Source organism: Haliotis rubra, unplaced genomic scaffold (assembly GCF_003918875.1).
Source record: "Haliotis rubra isolate DU_JTF1 unplaced genomic scaffold, ASM391887v1 Scf1465, whole genome shotgun sequence".
Classification (NCBI taxonomy): domain Eukaryota; kingdom Metazoa; phylum Mollusca; class Gastropoda; order Lepetellida; family Haliotidae; genus Haliotis; species Haliotis rubra.
In genome coordinates this window covers 73,925-94,455 of record NW_025765409.1, presented here as the reverse complement: position 1 = coordinate 94,455, position 20,531 = coordinate 73,925, and the positions used below count along the sequence as shown (strand labels likewise).

General features: G+C 39.5%; 1 protein-coding gene across 2 annotated transcripts in view; it reads left to right on the top strand.

Moving 5' to 3' along the window:
* LOC124269695 overlaps positions 1-20,531 on the top strand; it is a 68,578-nt gene that overhangs the window by 40,898 nt on the left and 7,149 nt on the right. For both annotated transcript variants that reach the window (XM_046704730.1, XM_046704729.1), the window contains 6 exons: positions 641-836; positions 1,656-1,706; positions 2,258-2,299; positions 2,397-2,479; positions 2,656-2,719; positions 3,061-3,099. In XM_046704730.1, coding sequence (XP_046560686.1) covers positions 641-836; positions 1,656-1,706; positions 2,258-2,299; positions 2,397-2,479; positions 2,656-2,719; positions 3,061-3,099 — 475 coding nt within the window. The remainder of the gene's footprint in view (positions 1-640; positions 837-1,655; positions 1,707-2,257; positions 2,300-2,396; positions 2,480-2,655; positions 2,720-3,060; positions 3,100-20,531) is intronic.

Sequence of the window (20,531 nt, the reverse complement as noted above, 5' to 3'; positions counted from 1 at the left end):
AATTATTATTACACCATCCGTTTGAACCTATTGCAAAACAACTTTTCCTCCTATTGCTTGGAAGACTGCATTCCTTGTGGCACTGGCCAAGGTTTCACAGATTACAGACCTGCATGCCCTGGGCGTTGGATCGGTTGCATTCCCGAAAACCCTTTCAGAGTTGGCTTCATCATCAAGACACTTAAATGAGTAATATACACCCGATGAACTGTAGGTGAAAATAGCTTGTACTGCCACTGTAGATTCCCTTGAAGAAATCAGTTTTAGTTTGTAAATTTAGTTAATGTCAGAATACAGTTGTTAACTGCAAACACTCCTTTCTTGTTTGCTTCACTCTAAAACGATTTCTGGTTAACGTATTGTTCAACATGTGACAATGGTTATACAATCGCTAAACATTCCATCATCATGAAGTACTGCATGTCATGTCCTGCAAATGGATCAAAAGAGACAATTGGTCACAAGTTCACATTATGAGATTGTTATTTCAGTTATGATAAAGGAAGGTATGTCATTCATGCGTAAACAAGATATAGCTACTGCGTGTACTTGTCTTGAAGGCTGAACGCTTATTTGTCACCGTAGTGCAGGTAATTGCACAACTCGTATTCAAATTGTAAATTGTTGTGTGTTTTTTCAGCCTTTGGTGGACAGTCTTCCTCATGCCTCTCTGGGGGACTATGCTTCTGTCACACCATCAATGGACTCACTAAAGAAATCGGTTTCTGATACATCACAGGAGGGTGTTGCTTCTCTTAGTTCACAGGACTCGCCAGAGGATTTATCTTCAGAAAGATCAGGCTCTCAGATAACAACACTGGAGGAAACTCATGACTGTAAGTGACAGAAAGCTTTGAGACATTGTCCACAGGGCGACTACAACTGAGTGTTTTTCACATTCATAACTACAGTCATAGTTGCAGAAAACTATTTCTGAAATGAATTTACAAAGTAGGCTAAACTCTGATTGAACATGCCAGAATTGGACAGTTTGAACCTTTACATGATAGCTTAAGCAATGCGTATTGGAACTTGGAAAAACATAAACAATTACCATGATAATGAATGTTATCTTTGATGTCGGTTTAATGACAATAGTACTTATGACAAGAACGGTGTTCAATTGTAAAATCGTAAAAGTTATGGCGACTCTGCCATGACTGTGCTGTGTGACGATTCTGATCTGAATATAAGAGAATCTTAGTTCTAAGAGAGCTCCGAAAATCTTGGCCTAGGTCTTCTGAACTTTTCCCAGGTGTATAGTAAGTAGGAGTTCAAAGAGAAAATCCCATGGTCACCATCACTGTCGTTATATCATAACAAAATGATATAATACCATTATGAAGATAATGTGATTTAATATTGCAACTCATAAATCCTGACATGGCCAAAGCCAAGTACCAATGTTACACATTATGAATTACAGACCTACCTTGTTTTAAACCATTCTGTTTCTGTGCCCATGCAGACATCAGCAGGAATTGATCCCATTGATCGATTCTAAGTTGCCAAGTTCGAATGTCTCATTAATACTGATGTTGTGTAGGCACATTATGTTAATTGAAATGAGTAAGAGCTATTGTTCACTACTTATTTGTAGTTTTTATTATATTAACAATACGGTTTATTTGTGGTTCAATTATATTATCCTGCAGGTTTTGAGGACGCAAAGAAGCTTACAAAAGACTTGGATATCGTGGAAAAGGTAACACACATTTTGCATTGTTAAATCAAATTCATCAGAATACAAACAAAATGACATTCAGCTGCTGCAAAAAATGTACGGGCTAGTGTGTGTTGCTTTAGATATCGAAACGCTGACTTTCAGTAGTTACTAGACATTTTAGCAGATGAAACACAAAATGACTATTTTGTACAGTGTGACGTGAAACGTTTTTTTTTTTTTTCTTTTTCTATGATAATGCATGATATACTTCGGAGTGAACGTCTGTTGTCATTGTCATTGGAAACCATGGAACAGACAGGTTTAAAAATAGTTGACCTTAACTGCTGCAGTTGCAGTATTCCAATAACATTTTTGTAACACAATCACTACTAGATGCCTACTGAAGTCGAATGTATAACCCGGAATACAGATGACCAATTAAGAAGCTGACTAATCGTCCCATTCCCTTGCTCCCTGTGCCCTTCAACAGACGCACAAGCGTGCATATAAGTACATGCATGCGCGCGTACCTCCATACACATGTAAACGTGTGTGCGCGTTTTAGGATGGCTAATATTTTCTGTTTGTTTCAGGAGGACAAAAACATTGTGCAGCTAAGTCCTCTATATGCAGGTATGGAGTTTAAATACATTCAGTCTTTGATCATTCGTGCAACTGTTGAAATGTGAAAATCAGAAGGTGGTGGATAATATTTCTTTCCATTCCTCAGCTGAGAGGCAAAACCCATTACATTACTTGAGCCGGATCATAGACAGCCTTTCAAGGTTTAGAGAACAGTCAAGACTTGATACGGTAAGTGTTTTTGGTGTCAAGACAAAGGGATGACAGATTTACAACATTTGTCAGTAGAAAGGTCTTTGGGTTGCTGATGATTAACTTAATCATCACAAGGACGTTATAAACTCTTACCTCATAATAATATCTCTGTAAAGATGTAGACGTAACATTTCACTTTCATTGCCATACAGATGATTCCAGATAACAAAGCAGCCATAGCCCAACATGTAGGAATTATTCTGTCTGTGGAGCAAGGTTGGTATAATATTGGACACAGGTCATTTTGAAAAATGTTAAAAGAGTAAATAATTTGAATTGACAAATAAAGATTACATTTCGTAGGTTGTGTCCACGTGTGTGGAAGTATTAAATCGCAAATGCTTTGAAACCACTCTTCTCTTTCTGCTACAATTACTATTTCGTAATATTACAAAGAAATGTTCATCTGGAAATAGTTTTGTTCAGCTTTTGCGAATAAAATCTTGTGACATCTTTTGTTTATGAGAGAGATGCTACATCTATAGCATACTTTAATGTCTGCATAGTTTTGCTATAACTCCTGAAGGTAACGTTTTGTACCTGAATTGTTATTTTAGGTGATCGACTTGTCTACGTTAAGGGAACTCCTGTTTTGTGTAAGTTCACTTTTTCCTTATGTGAAACAAAATATACACAACCAACATTTTATAAAAGGATATTTATATTTTATAACCCAACTGGAACACATTTATTATGGATTTCACCTTCAAGATTCATTCATGTCACCATTTGTTATGTTGTTGATCACGAGAGGGAAGATCGAAATATTAACTCTCTTAGGACTTATTCATGTAGAATTTTTTCATACACACAGCAAAAATGTTCTTTAAAAACTTCTTTTCCAACGTCTAACCTTTATTTTTCCGTATTTATCAACAAATGACAAAGGGGAGTTTACAACAACAGTAGATTGACAGATACGCTTTACCATGATTAGGGTATTTTTCGGTCTGTTACTGCTTACTACATGGGATAATTACAAAGAACTGTTCGTCTTTCTATGTGCCGATGCAGCACCCCTGAAGAGCAATCTCCTCGTGATGGGTACTGGGTAACGCTAATGGCTCTTCGCCCCCGTGTGAACCCGGGGTCGAATAGGTCCACAGCACCCCATTGCTGGTCGTAAGAGGCGACCAAATTGGGCGACCCGTTTGCCGTGGGTTGCATCCCTGTGTCGGCAGAGAAGGGAGTCTGGTGGTTGAGGATGACGAAACCAGCAATAGTGTTCCTTAATCCAACACACCACTTCGACCCTAACTTTGCATAGACGGGTGGTAAAATAGGCCCGATTCTACCAATCGGCTGGTCACGCCTTGCCCTGTGGTATACAAAATTTGGTATTACATAACACTTTTGGCATGTTCAAAATGATAACGGATATTCTGTCAAAACCAATCAGCCGCGCACACCCATGCACAGAAGGCGGTGGCTCATGGGCCAATCTGGTGATGCTGTCCTCTGATTTCTGTACGTCTCCAATTGATTGTCATGGACCGAACCATCCTGACCTTTAATCTGGTAGACAGCTGCAGCATTTCATGTCAAATTCGCTTGAGTATAACACCTCCTTATCCCCAGTCTTTGCAGAGCTCGATGCCTGTCTGACATGACTGAGGAACAAATTGTCAAGGAACTCTCTCAGCAATCCGTCACAGCCGTCAAACGATTCACCTTCAAAAAGGACGGTGTTGTTCAACCAACGAACACCTATCTCTTCACATTCGCGCGAGCAAACATTCCTGACTCGATTAGAGCTGGTTATTGTAGCATTGGTGTGGAGGTGTATGTCCCCAATCCACTCCCGTGCTACAACTGCCAAAAGTTTGGACATGGATCCAAGTCCTGTCGTTCCTCTGCTGTTTGTTATCACTGTGGTGACAAGCATAAGGGCAACGACTGTACTAAGGAAGTGAAGTGCACAAACTGCTGTGGTAACCATATGGCCTCTTCCAAGTTTTGCCCAGTGTGGCAAAAAGAAAAAAGAAAATATCTCCTTTCATGAAGCAAAGAAGAGGGTTACAAGTTTAACTGCAGCCCCTTCAACCATCACCTACTCTGCTGCTGTCTCCCGTCCTTCTATCACTACTGCAACAATCTCATGTCAAACCGACCTGACATGGATCATGTCTTCTCAGCCAACTCAACTCAACACAACTCAGGCCATCTAAGCCACTCCATCTCCAACGCCAAAAGTCAAAACCTCTGAATCACAAACTCCAGAACAAATGCCAAAACCAGAAACAGAAACTGCGCAAAAAAAAGGGAAAAAAAGAGGCTAGAGAGACTAAAGCAACTCGAACAACCGCCAAACACAAAACCAAAGGCCACCTCTCCCTCAGACGTCCTCATCGAGGTCCATAACTGGCCCTCTGGATATGGAGGTAACTCCATCTCCACCAGACACCAATAGGAGTTCATCAAACGATTTCTCACGTTCACGTGACATGTCACCAGTGGAAGCACCATGAATCCACTAAACATGATTCAATGGAATTGCAGAGGACTTAAGAATAATAAATAATGAACTACAGTTATTGATTCAAGACTTCAAACCATCTGCGTTTTGTCTCCATGAAACCTACCTAAAAAAGACTGATAAATTTGACATCCGTCGGTACAGTTCCTACCACTCCTTTTCTCCTCCCGGTGTAAAAGCTACAGGAGGCACTTCTATCCTGGTGAGGCAGGGCATCCTCAATAGCCCTCTTCCATTTAACACCAACCTACAAACTGTTGCTGTCCGCATGACTCTGAACATAGGGTTTACACTATGTTCCCTCTATCTCCCTCCCACCTCAACTGTTCGCCTAACAGATCTTCAGAACTTATACGATCAACTCCCAAAGCCCTGCATAATCATGGGCGACTTCAACGGCCATAAACCCCTATGGGGGAGTACTGATACAAATAGTAAGGGAAAGGTCCTTGAAGAGTTTCTCTCCAATAATGATGTATGCATCTTCAACGATGGATCAAACACCTACCTCAATCCTGCCACTGGATCATACTCTCCTCTCGATCTATCACTTACAGATTCTAATCTTTTAAATGCGTTTGAATGGTTGGTCCATGATGACCTTTGTGGAAGCGACCACTTCCCAACAATTCTTACTCCTATCAACCCCACGGATGAACCACCATCAACAAGATGGAATTTTACTAAGGCCAATTGGCCTTTATTCCAAACCCTATGTTCAGAAAAACTTAAGCCAGACAACTTCAGGAATGTTCCTGACCCCATGGAACTATTTTCAGACGTCCTAAATGCCATCGGAGACAAAACTATTCCTAAGTCCTCTGCAAACCCGCACATACGCAAACCATGGTTTGATACAAACTGCAAACAAGCGAGGAAAAATAGGAAGAAGGCGGAAATATATTTCCGACAACATCCTACAGTGCATAACCTGAATGCTGTTAAAATGACAAATGCCAGGGCAAAACGTACCTTCAAACAAACTAAACGCCGGTCATGGAGGAAATATGTGTCCAAAAAATCAACTCCCGCACACCCATGTCCAAGGTGTGGAACATGATTCAAAAGATTAAGGGCAAAGGGTCAAAATCAGGAGTTCACCACCTGAAAGATGGTGACTCTCTCTTAACAAATAAATCTGAAATTGCAAACAAACTTGGCGAAACTTTGGCAAACCACTCCTCCTCATCAAATTATAACCCTCAGTTCAAGAAATACCAAACCCAACAAGAAAAGAAATCAGTCAATTTTAACTCTGATAATGGGGAGGATTACAACGAAACGTTTTCCCTCCATGAATTACGTACTGCCCTAGGACAGCATCACGACACTGCGGCAGGAGCTGATGAAATTCATTATCAGCTTCTGAAACACCTCCCTGACTCAAGCTTGGAAACACTACTAAATATATTTGATGACATCTGGACATCCGGACACTTTCCCCCCTTCGTGGCACAATGCCATTATCATCCCTATACCAAAACCTGGCCGCGCTCATAATAATCCCTCAAACTACCGTCCTATATCACTAACTAGGTGCGTTTGCAAAACCATGGAGCGCATGGTCAACAATGGATTAATCTGGTACTTGAAGACCAATAATCTCCTCAGTGACCTCCAATGTGGTTTTCTGAAAAAAACGAAGTACCATTGACCATCTGGTGCGTCTGGAATCATTCATCAAAAACTCCATTGTCAACAAACAACATACAGTATCTATCTTTTTCGACTTAGAAAAAGCATATGATACAACGTGGAAACATGGTATCCTAAAATATTTACACGAGTTTGGATTGAGGGGTAGACTACCTCAATTCATATCTCAGTTTTTAAACAACAGACAATTTCAAGTTCGGGTGGGTTCCACATTGTCTGATTATTTCCACCAAGATCAGGGCGTCCCCCAAGGCAGCACTCTGTCTGTCACACTTTTTAGCATAAAACCTAACAGCCTCACTAACGTTCTGAACAGTTGTGTTGATGGGTCCCTTTTCGTGGATGATTTCAATATTTCATGTCGTGGTAAGAACATGCACACAATAGAAAGGCAGCTACACCTTAACAAAATCCAAAAATGGGCCAATGAAAATGGTTTTAAGTTTTCAAAATCCAAAACAAATTGTATTCACTTTTGTCGTAAATACAAACCACACAAGGATCCAGATCTGTCTTTAGATGGTACTCCCATCAAGGTAGCAGAAGAGGCCAAATTCCTGGGACTCATATTCGACCGCCACCTGACATTCTTATCACACATAAAATATTTGAAAACAAAGTGCTTGAAGGCTCTAGACTTGCTAAAAGTAGTCTCAAATACAGAGTGGGGAGGGGATCAGACCACCCTCCTTCACTTGTACAGATCATTAGTTCGCAGTAAACTAGATTATGGCTCCATTGTCTTCGGTGGAGCCTGCAAAAGCAATTTAGAAAAATTAAACTCTATCCACCACCAAGGGCTGAGGCTCTGCCTTGGAGTTTTTAGGACCTCTCCGGTAGACAGTCTATATGCGGAAGCCAATGAACCTTCCCTTGAACAACACCGCATTAAACTCTCACTGCAGTATATCACTAAATTACGTTCAAATGAGTCCAATCCAGCATACAATTGTGTTTTCAACCCGCTCTATGAAAACTTGTTTCCTAAACTGCCAAGCCTGGTTCCACCACTTGGAATCAGGATCAAACCACATATATCTGCAGCTAAAATTGATCTCAACATCATTGCACCTTACCGACTTCTGTCCTCACCACCATGGCAAATGGTGAAACCACAGGTCGATCTCACCCTCACCAAACTCAAAAAGTCTGAAACAAATCCTTTGGTGTTCCAACAGGAATACAACCAGTTACGTTCAAAGTATAACACCCATAGATCCATTTTCAATGACGGATCCAAGGACGATGGCCAAGTTGCCAGTGCTACAGTCATTGGATCCAAGACTGTCTCCTCTAGGATCTCCGACAACAGTTCCATTTTCACCGCTGAAGCCAAAGCTATCTTCTCAGCTTTGACCTACATTCAACAGCAAAAACATTCCAAAATCTTCATCGTTTTTACAGATTCACTATCCTGCCTTCAAGCACTACAAAATGTGACTTCAAGTCACCCAATCATCCTGGACTTATTGGAACTTTACAACGACCTCTTTACTGTCCAATGTGACATCGTCCTCTGCTGGTTGCCGGGTCACGTCGGCATAGCAGGTAACCCCAAGGGCGATGCTGCAGCAAAAGCAGCTCTTGAAAAGCCCCTATCTCCACTGCTAATCCCGTACAGTGATTTCAGACCCACTATCAAAAGCTATACTCGGGACCTGATGCAAAAAGAGTGGGGCACTCAAGTAGGAAAAAACAAACTCCATGAATTGAAGCCAACAATTAGTTATACCTACTTGGGTTGTCAGTCAAGACGTGATGAGGTAATTTTACGACGATGTCGTATTGGCCACAGTCGATTTACACATGACTATCTGCTGAAAACGGATGGGGATGGACCCCCCCCATGTGTGTCTCTTGCGATGAGGTTTTCACCATCAAGCATATTCTGCTTGAATGCGTGGACTTATCGACTTCAAGGGACTCACATTATGATGCAAGAAACCTAAAAGATCTGTTCTCCCGCGTGAGCGCTCATCTGGTAGTGAACTACCTGAGGGAAGTTGATCTGTTACATAAATTGTAACTGCGAAATGTAACCACCATAAATTGTAACTATGAAATGTGACTAACAAATTCCCTTCCTTTAAATTTGATGCTATGACTTTTTCTGATTTTAAATGACAATGTAATCAATATATGTCTTTGAAATAAAACTCATTCCGAGTATGTACTTACAATGTTTACTAATGCAAACTTGTTCTCGTCACTATATGGCTGGAATAATGCCGATGTGACGTAAAGCCCAACTCAACTCTGCAGCTTGGAGATCCGCTGCCTTATAAGATCGTCCGTGTTGACACTCCATGGTGGGTGAGGAGAGGGGGTGCCGAACCACATTACTTGCAACATGGCTTCCTAACACCCCGGTTCAAAATGAAGACAGATGGATTCCTACAAGTCCTCGTCTGACGAGAGTACGCCCCTTCGACCTAATTACTGGCCACGTTTTCTAATTATTGAAGCTTGTGACAAGCAACCTCTGCAATTGAACCCATTTGCAGTCTCCAAGGGTATCGCTGGTATCTGCGGAGAGGTTGCTAATGTCACAAAGCTCAGATCCGGCTCACTACTAGTGGAATGTGCTAGGAGAGAGCAATCCCTGAACTTACTGAATTTACAAGAGTTTGTCAATGTAAAGGTTGCTGTCTCAGCACATAAAACACTGAACACGTGTAGAAGCATTGTACGGGACAGAGCTCGATGCCTGTCTGACATGACTGAGGAACAAATTGTCCAGGAACTCTCCCGGCAGTCTGTCACAGCCGTGAAGAGATTCACTATCAAGAAGGAAGGTGTGGTTCAACCGACAAACACCTACCTCTTTACGTTCGCCCGATCGAAGATTCCCGAATCAATTAGAGCCGGTTATTGCAGCATTGGTGTGGAGGTCTATGTACCAAATGGTGACAAGCATGAGAGCAATGATTGTACTAAGGAAGTGAAGCGTTCAAACTGCGGGGGTAACCATGTGGCTTCTTCCAAATCTTGTCCCGTGTGGCAACGTGAATCAGAGATCATAAGGATCAAACACAAAGAAACACAGCAAAAATAACTTGGTTTCCGCAATGCGAAAACCTGATATAAAGTTGACTGAAACTTAAGTTTCCACCAGAATCCAGTGAGTTTCCGTTCTATTACATTGAGTATCCGCAATGACGGAAACTTACAATTACCCACTTTCTAAGGGTTTCCGCAAGGTTTCCGTTACCCACAATCTAAGAGGTTTCCGCAAGGTATCCGTTACCCACACTCCATCAGGTTTCCGTTGGGTTTCAGTTAACTTTAAATCCATCAGGTTTCCGCAAGGTTTCAGAAATAGACTCCAACAGGTTTCCGCAGAGTTTCAGTTACCCACAATGCGACATAGTTTCTGCATAGTTTCAGTTACCAGTTTCAGTTTCACGGGTTTTCATATGCGTTTCATAGAGCCAATTTTAAACATTCTTATTTATTCATATTATAAACTTTGTTAAAAACAATAAGCAATTTGTTATAATCATAACGTTTTCATAAAGAACAACAGAATATATGGTAAGATTCACTGTTTTATTTTCTCAACATGAATATGAATTAGCATTTAAGGCAAATAAGGATCATGCATATAACTAATAATATATCATTAAAGAACAGAACAAAACATTTATGGCATAACTCAATCCACTTTAAGAAATCATATATCATTTATAACAAAGTAGTAATATCATCAGTTAAACTCTCATTCAGTTATTATTTGGAAATAGCATTTTAAATATGAAATTTATTCCTAAAATCATGCTTATGGTGAAAAATAATAATAACATACAACTTAAAAAACAGTAATAGAACATAGTTGCATCGGCTTTTATTTGCACGCCTTGACATGAAGCCACACACTCTGTCACAACTATCGCCAAACTACCGCTATGATATACATCATACAATAACACAACATACAGCTTGCAATACAAAAATAAAATAAAATAAAAATTACATTATGAAATTGAAAATATAATTCAATTAAATTGCAAGAGTTGGTCAGTTAGTTAATAGGCCACTTTGGGGCATCCCTGGGCGGAGATTCCTCTATTACTTTGGTTGGATGCCTCATCCTCGTCCTCATGTTGGCCTTGGCGAGAGCAGTGACGGCGTAGATTCTTTTCAAATCCAGTGTCGTCTTGTATGCCCTAAGCTTCCTGGACTCCCAGCGAAGGGGGGCGGAATGCAACAAACTGACATCATCGTCACTCACGACTGGTGATGTCATGTCTATGGTGAGTGTTGTCGCTACCTTTTTCTTTCGCCTATCTGGTCAATCGATAGATGCAAGGCTGTTTAGGCTCTGTGCAAGTTTCTGAAAATGGCAGATAATAACGAATTACTAGATTATTTTAATAAATTACACAAACATCAGTCAACAAAAAATTGCCAATGCCAAGGATGATTTAAAATAGTTAATCCAAAAGGATTGCATTTTCTATATAGTAATAGGTTTTCATCAAATTGCTGTATTCAATCTATTACAGTTCGTATTGTTGAAGGCACAAGTATATTCACCCAGTCGAGACTGTATGTTTACACCATCAAGTCTTTGGGGTGCATTTAGAAGTGAATAATACAAGACAAGAATGTTTATGGATGTCAACGTCTTTAGTATGTGAAAACACCATGTTTCGGAGTGAATGCTTACACTTGACGAGGGGGTAAGCATTCACTCTGAAACGTGTTTTCACATAATAAAGGAGTTGACATCCATAAACCTTGTCTTTACACCATTAATTGGAAATTATTAACTATTTATAATGAAAGTCACTACAGATAAGTCAAAATTACCATCACATGTTCCTGCTGACCATTATATTGTTTCCCGACTCATCATCAGCTTTGCTGAAAAAAATAAACAATAAGACGTTACTTTTCCTTGCATTTCCCAATTCATTCATTCATGTTAAAAAAAACCCAAACAATTGCAGTGACATTTGTACTAGCAAGCAAACTACAGATTTATCACTCCACGTTATGCAATTGGTAAGTGAACGGCCTGATAAATGAAGTTTAGTTATCTCATGTGACATAACCTTGGAGTAATTACGGTATTGTAAAATCAAGGTGTCAGTTTGATTGCAATTTCACACAGGTGTGAAGTTAAGCTTTATTTGGTCCAATCTGAAATCATAATTAAGTTTACCGGTTATTCAAATCCACTTGCAAATGTAACTTTTTGAAAATGAATCTAAGGAAGCGAAATAATCAAATATTCAAAATGAAATTATGTCTATGTTTCGTAGTACCATAAACACATACCTTCAATCAGCGAGGGTGGCCTTTCCCTCCAGGAGTAGTCGTGACAAAAGTTTTCTCACAACAGCTTAAATGAATAAAACAAATCCATTAATATATAATATATTTGCTATATTTTTCAAAATAGTAGATAAAGTATATTTTTTGATAGACCTGTTTTACTTCACTAAAATTTAAAAATAATTCGAGCGAAACTGTATATACAAGGGACTGGGATACGGTGATTTCGTAGACTGAACCAGTTCGTAGACGCGGTGGATTCGTAACCCAGACTGGTTCGTAGACGGTGATTTCGTAGACGTGTATTAATAATTGAATAATAGTATATATTAAGTTTGTTTATTTACTTAGAATGTGTATAACGAAGTTGTTATGCTTTGTTTTCAGTGATACAAAAATATTGTTACTGTGTGACTTTGTGTGTAATAAAGATGAAGCGTCATTGAGGTTGAACTTTTCCCATTTTAATAAAGTCTACGAATCCACCGCTCAATCCGTCTACGAATCCACCGGATTTCCACGTCTACGAACCAGTCTGGTCTACGAATTCACCTACAGCCAAGGGACTTAAGTATTTGTCAGTCGGCAAAATTCTCTTGCATGTTATTTTAGTGTAGCTGTGTAATTTTCATTAATTCAGTTTTCCTTATTTGGTGTCAAATTTTGCAGGTTGTTAGGAAATCATCTTGGTCACAGAAACATAATTTCCATGTAATGTTCCTTCAAGTATTTTCCGCATTGTGGTTACATGAGCAACATATATACAACATTGCGTATTTTTTCCCCATAGACCGCCATGTTTAAAATTAAGAAAGGCAAGATTTATGGATATCAACTTCTTTATTGTGAATTATAAGTTGACATCCATAAATCTTGCCCATCTTATGCATTCCACTTCTAAATGCCCTTCAAAGCTTTGATGTTACAAATTGTCAAAACAATGACACTCATCAATCAAAGTATTGTCATTCTTGAAATGCTGAATGGAAAATAGAATGGAAATTATGTCTTTGCAGCAGAGATGATTCATGACACATGTGCGAAATATGAATAATATCAAACGGAAAATAAATTCAAGACACATTTTCTAGCTGTACCAAATTAACATGCAAGTCTATGGAAATTATGCACAGTGACGAGTACTGCCAATGACTGTAATTCGCGAGATTAGCTTGTTTACCAATCCGGATTTCTGTACGTAAAGTAAATAATTTTTTAAACGTTATTTGACAACAAAACATTTGGTCTTACCTGACACGGTCGTGGTACTGCGAGTTTTTCGCAGGCATTACCATCTTTCTTTTCCAGGTCTCGTCCAGTGCCTTGAGGGAGACTGAGTCGGTCATGAAAATGGCGTCTCGCAAAGACTCATGGGAAATACACTTTGTTGTTGTTTTTTAATCTAGCTCCAATATTACAGTTTGACAATAGCTTTCCGCGTTATACAACAAAACAAACATACACTATAGACATAAGATGTGTTTTTATAATGATTGAGGTAGTCTCGCGTGGACGTGATCCGGTCGCCAATTTTTCATTTGTTTACATTGCCGACATCAAAGGGGACCGTGAAAAGTGGAAATGAGCAGATTAAATGTGAGTACCCAAAGTGGGCTTATGGGTCTTTTCATCGCATTAGGGACACTAATTGCTCCTCCTCAGTGCCAAGCATCAACATGTAGGCCTGGAGATAAATAACAGTGAATAACTGTGAAACATATTCATGTTACTTAAAAAAGCCTGAGCTTTATGAGTCCTACTCATTTATTTCTCATAATAACTTTTGTTAGTGGCAAATAAGTGATTTTTCAAAACCCTCTCAGGAGTAGGCAATATTCGAAAATATTTCTGCTGGACGTAAAACATCATCATGTAAGTAATTTACATATTGAGCTCAAAACATACATGTATATTAGAAATGCTTATATCATGTTCATTCTTTTCAGTTCTACACCTAGATCTACGTATACTATTCCCATGTATTATACGTTTTCTTATCTAATTTTGCAGTATATATTACCAGCTTATCAAATGTCAGTTCTATTTATCTGAGTGAGTTTAATTTTACGCTGCACTCAGCAATATTCCAGCCATATGGCGGTATTTATATAATTATACCAGTTCATCTATTTCATCATGTTATAACCATTAAAACTATCATCACATATACTTTACACTAGCTTTGTGTTATAAATTGTGTAGGGGCGGTGGGGTAGCCTACTGGTTAAAGCGTTGGCTCGTTCACGCCGAAGACACAGGTTCGAATCCCCACGTGGGTACAATGTGTTAAGCCCATTTCTGGTGTTCCCCGCCGTGATGTTGCTGGAATATTGCTAAAAGCGGCGTAAAACCAAACTCAGTCAGTCAGTATAATTTGTGTAATCAGTTATAAAACCTCTTAGCCTTACAATGCATTGACACAACTCACGTATAACATTTCTAAAAAAATCATTGTTTAAATCATATGATTTACAGTACCTATTGTGGATCCACTGACTTCTGGATATTGACAAGAGGCTTGGCTTCGTAATCATTTATAGTAACACCATACCATACTCCTAATTTCATAAAAGGAAATCTTATAACAATATTTTTATTCATTTAGTCTTTAGTCAAAAACAAGTAAACACCTTAATTGATGTATAGAATAAATTTCTTTATCTTTGTGAAAAATACAATCACTCAAAATGTAACAGTGCGTGGATTCCAGTGTAATTATAAGTTGATATGTTTTTCAGGTCCAAGAAAAAAAAAAAGTTTTCTGTCCGCACTGCCAGTCGGGAAACAATGAATCCGTCTCGAATGGACGGCAGTCTTTCATCAGGTTAGTCACCAAAGATACTTCACTGCACAGGTTTCACTTACTTAACGACTTCAGTTTGCACTGTCCCTTTGCTATCATTCATATATCAGAAATGAATATATTAATTATTGTATATCAGATATGTAACTGTAACTGAAAGTGAACAAGTTGTATTACACATTTTACAATTTTTATAGTCAAGTCAAGTAAAGGTCATTGCCCATTTTATGTTATTATATTGCTGTGAATTGTTTCCTTAGAGGGTTGATAAAACTAAGAAATACCTACTGGCGATATTTTCATCAAGGGAAATGTCAGATTTTGCAGCCTTTTCTCAGTTGAGCTGGTCATTTCAATTTGAAATGAATAAGATCACTGACATAATCAGGTGTTACATTCAGTGTTTAAACATGATTCCTATCTATTCAAAATATGTACGTACCGTTGTACCTATATATACTTAGATTTCAATTGGCGATTTGGTAGTAGATGTCACCTTGAATATGAGTACACTGGCTTGGCTACTATTTTCTGGCATCTTTTATCAATCAAATAAGTCACAATGTCCAATGGAAGAAACAATATAAATGTATGCTTTCCTTTGTGATTGTGAAAACAATCTTTTGGTTACATCTACAAATTATTCGTTCTAATTTTATAATTTCCTTGTGATCATATGTACCACTGTGCATGCATTTGAATATGTATACATGTGTTAAGCATTGTATGCATTATATTTGCAGGATGATGTAGAGTCTGTGTGGGATGATGAGGATGGCAACGATGTTGTGCCAGGCACCAACCAGGACTCTTCACATTCACCAGCAGACATCCTAAGTAGAGCATACACCATCTGTTTGCGGTTGTGGACTGGTTCAAGCCTTGTTGTCATCAACTTGGTTATATTTCCCCTTTCTCTGTGCGGGAAAACAAATGTCTCAACTCAGGCTCTGCTTCATATGTACCAGAGGATTGCTGCCTGCTCAACATGAGTGCAACAGAAGCTTCATGATTGTGAGCGAGTTGCCAAGTCTTTACTATGTGAGATTGTTATTGCGTATATGTGATACATTAAGGCACCTTCAAATGCACACTTCATGTATGGCCTTTCATAAAATAAGCATGAATTTGAATTTGAAATCTGTTTAATAAATACCATGTTATGCCTGCCCAAGTTGACCTAATTTCTTCACATGCATAAAACTTTGAAAGGTTTTGACATATTGATTATTTTCATATTCATACAGAAGTTGTGTTCTCAAACGCTGAAGATTCCCTCTTCATGTGGCTTCTCAAACGCACACGTTTTGATTTTTTTCTTGAGTTCTACTCAAATGTGAGCTATTCAAAATAATGAAACAGCTGAATCATAACAGTGACTGTGTTACTGTGTTTGTTGTTTTTTCATTGAAAATGTAATAAATGGCACATTCACCATTGTAAGTTTCTGTATGTAGAATGGCGAGTGAGTGAGTTACAAAGTCACATCGGCAGCCATATGGTAACTATGAAAGTCGTAAATTTGCAAATGTGTACATGAAAAAACCAAACTTATATACTTACCTGTCTGCAAAGGACAGTAAAATAACTAGCCTATGACAAATGTACACTAAAAACTAGCATAAAACCATAAAACACTTTAACGGTACAATATAAAAATGGACTGTAGATTGCCAACACCTGAATGTTCTTTTGCTTCCTGCATGGACCCTAGCTGGATTCTGTATATAGAAACTATCTTGCAAATGTAACAGTAAGTAAATATAGTCCCCCCATGGATCAGCACAAGGCTAATTATGAGGTTGTCATTACATCTAAGCTGAAACCAACAGACTTGTCAGTTTCTGGGTACAGAAACCTAGCGGAAACCTACATTACCCAGTATCCAATAGGTTTCCGCAACAGCATTTTTGCTATGAATGTTTCAGCGAACTGAGCCTAAATGGAAAGTCACAATGGCAGTTTCAGTTGTAGAAACTTGATGGAAACCTACATTTGTTAGTTTCACTTTTGTCAACTATGCGGAAACTATCATTGTCTGTTTCCGGATACTGAAACCCAGCGGAAACCTACATTACCCAGTATCCATTTGGTTTCCGCAAGAAGTTATTTTTGCTGTGAAAATATATCATTTCACAAAGCGAAGAAGAGGGTTACAAGTTTAACTGTCTCCTCTTCAACAATCACTTACTCTGCTGCTGTCTCCCGTCCCACTATCACTACTGCAAGTATCTCGTGCCAGACCGATCTGACTTGGGTCAATTCCTCTCAGCCAATCTCAACCACTTCAACCCCAAAACCAAACGTCAAAACATCAGAATCACAAACACCACAACCTATTCCAAAGCCAGAAACAGGAAAGGTGCGTCAAAAGACGAAAGGAAAGAAACCAGAACGATTAAAGCAGCATGAGCAACTGCCAAAACCCAAATCCAAGACCACCTCTCCGGTAGAGGTCCCCCTCGAGGTCCACAACTCCTTTGGACCTTTGGATATGGAGGTCACTCCATCTCCAACTGACACAAATAGCAAGATGGGAGTTCCTCAAACGCTTCCTCACTGTCACGTGACATGTCACCAGTGGACGCACCATGAATCCACAAAGCATGATTCAATGGAATTGCAGAGGACTTAAGAATAATTTTAATGAACTACAGTTATTGATTCAAGATTTTTAACCGTCTGCGTTTTGTCTCCAAGAAACCTACCTAAAAAGGACTGATAATTTCGACATCCGTCGGTACAGTTCCTACCACTCCTTTTCTCCTCCCGGTGTTAAAGCTACAGGAGGCACTTCTATCCTGGTGAGGCAGGGCATCCTCAATAGCCCTGTACCACTTGACACCACCCTACAAACTGATGCTGTCCGCATGACTCTGAACATAGGGTTTACACTATGTTCACTTTATCTTCCTCCCTCCTCAACTGTCCGCCTATCAGATCTTCAGAACTTGAATGATCAACTCCCAAAGCCCTGCATAATCATGGGCGACTTGAACGGCCATAACCCCCTATGGGGGAGTACTGATACAAATAGTAAGGGAAAGGCCCTTGAAGAGTTTCCTTCAAATAATAATCTATGCATCTTCAACGATGGATCAAACACCTACCTCTATCCTGCCACTGAATCATACTCTGCTTTCGATCTATCACTTACAGATTCTAATCTTTTAAATGAGTTTGAATGGTCGGTCCACGACGACCTTTGTGGAAGCGACCACTTCCCAACAATTCTTACACCTATCAACCTCACGGATGAACCACCATCAACAAGATGGAATTTTACCAAGGTCAATTGGCCTTTATTCCAAACCCTATGTTCTGAAAAACTTAAGCTGGACAACTTCAGGAATGTTCCTGACCCCATGGAACTATTTTCAGACGTCCTAAATGCCAAACGTCCTCTGCAAACCCGCACATACGCAAACCATGGTTTGATACAAACTGCAAACAAGCTAGAAAAAATAGGAAGAAGGCGGAAAAATATTTCCGACAACATCCTACAGTGCATAACCTGAATGCTGTTAAAATGACAAATGCCAGGGCAAGACATACCTTCAAACAAACTAAACGCCGGTCATGGAGGAAATATGTGCCTAAAATCAACTCACAACCATGTCCAAGGTGTGGAACATGATTCAAAAGATTAAGGGCAAAGGGTCAAAATCAGGAGTTCGCCATCTGAAAGATGGTGACTCTCTCTTAACAAATAAATCTGAAATTGCAAACAAACTTGGCGAAACTTTGGCAAACCACTCCTCCTCATCAAATTATAACCCTCAGTTCAAGAAATACCAAACCCAACAAGAAAAGAAATCAGTCAATTTTAACTCTGATAATGGGGAGAATTACAATGAAACGTTTTCTCTCCATGAATTACGTACTGCCCTGGGACAGGCTAATTAGCTGCGTTTGCAAAACCATGGAGCGCATGATCAACAATCGATTAATCTGGTACTTGGAGACCAATAACCTCCTCAGTGACCTCCAATGTGGTTTCCGAAAGAACTGAAGTACCATTGACCATCTGGTGCCTCTGGAATCATTCATCAAAAACTCCATTGTCAACAAATAACATACTGTATCTATCTTTTTCGACTTCGAAAAAGCATATGATACAACGTGGAAACATGGTATCCTAAAATATTTACACGAGTTTGGATTGAGGGGTAGACTACCTCCATTCATATCTCAGTTTTTAAACAACAGACAATTTCAAGTTCGGGTGGGTTCCACATTGTCTGATTATTTCCACCAAGATCAGGGCGTCCCCCAAGGCAGCATTCTGTCTGTCACACTTTTTAGCATAAAACCTAACAGCCTCACTAACGTTCTGAACAGTTGTGTTGATGGGTCCCTTTTCGTGGATGATTTCAATATTTCATGTCGTGGTAAGAACATGCACACAATAGAAAGGCAGCTACAACTCTGCCTTAACAAAATCCAAAAATGGGCCAATGAAAATGGTTTTAAGTTTTCAAAATCCAAAACAAATTGTATTCACTTTTGTCGTAAATACAAACCACACAAGGATCCAGATCTGTCTTTAGATGGTACTCCCATCAAGGTAGTAGAAGAGGCCAAATTCCTGGGACTCATAATCGACCGTCACTTGAAATTCTTATTTCACATAAAATATTTGAAAACAAAGAGCTTGAAGGCTCTGGACTTAAAAGTAGTTTTAAATACAGAGTGGGGAGGGGGATCAGACTACCCTCCTTCACTTGTACAGATCATTGGTTCGCAGTAAACTAGATTATGGCTCCATTGTCTATGGTGGAGCCTGTAAAAGCAATTTAGAAATATTAGATTCTATCCACCACCAAGGGCTGAGGCTCTGCCTTGCAGCTTTTAGGACCTCTCCGGTAGACAGTCTATATGCGGAGGCCAATGAACCTTCCCTTGAACAACGCCGCATTAAACTCTCACTGCAGTATATCACTCAATTACGTTCAAATGAGTCCAATCCAGCATACAATTGTGTTTTCAACCCGCTCTATGAAAACCTGTTTCCTAATCTGCCAAGCCTGGTTCCACCACTTGGAATCAGAATCCAACCACATATATCTGCAGCTAAAATCGATATCAATATCATTGCACCTTACCGACTTCTGTCCTCACCACCGTGGCAAATGGTGAAACCACAGGTCGATCCTACCCTCGACAAACTCAAAAAGTCTGAAACAAATCCTTTGGTGATCCAACAGCTACGTTCAAAGTATAACACCCATAGATCCATTTTCACAGACGGATCCAAGGACGATGGCCAAGTTGCCAGTGCTACAGTCATTGGATCCAAGACTGTCTCCTCTAGGATTCCCGACAACAGTTCCATTTTCACCGCTGAAGCCAAAGCTATCTTCTCAGCTTTGACCTACATTCAACAGCAGAATCATCCCAAAAACTTCTTCGTTTTTACAGATTCATTATCTTGCCTTCAAGCACTTCAAAATGTAATTTCAAGTCACCCAATCATTCTGGACATTTTTGAACTTTACAACGACCTTTCTACTGGCCAAAGTGACATCGTCCTGTGCTGGTTGCCGGGTCACGTCGGCATAGCAGGTAACACAAAGGCCGATGCTGAAGCTAAAGCAGCTCTTGACAAGCCCTTATTTCCACTGCTAATCCCGTACAGTGATTTCAGACCCACTATCACAAGTTGTACTCGGGACCTCATGCAGAAAAGGTGGGGCACTCAACTAGGAAGAAAGAAACTTCATGAATTGAAGCCAACAATTGGTTATACCTACTTGGGTTGTCAGTCAAGACGTGATGAGGTAATTTTACGACGATGTCGTATTGGCAACACT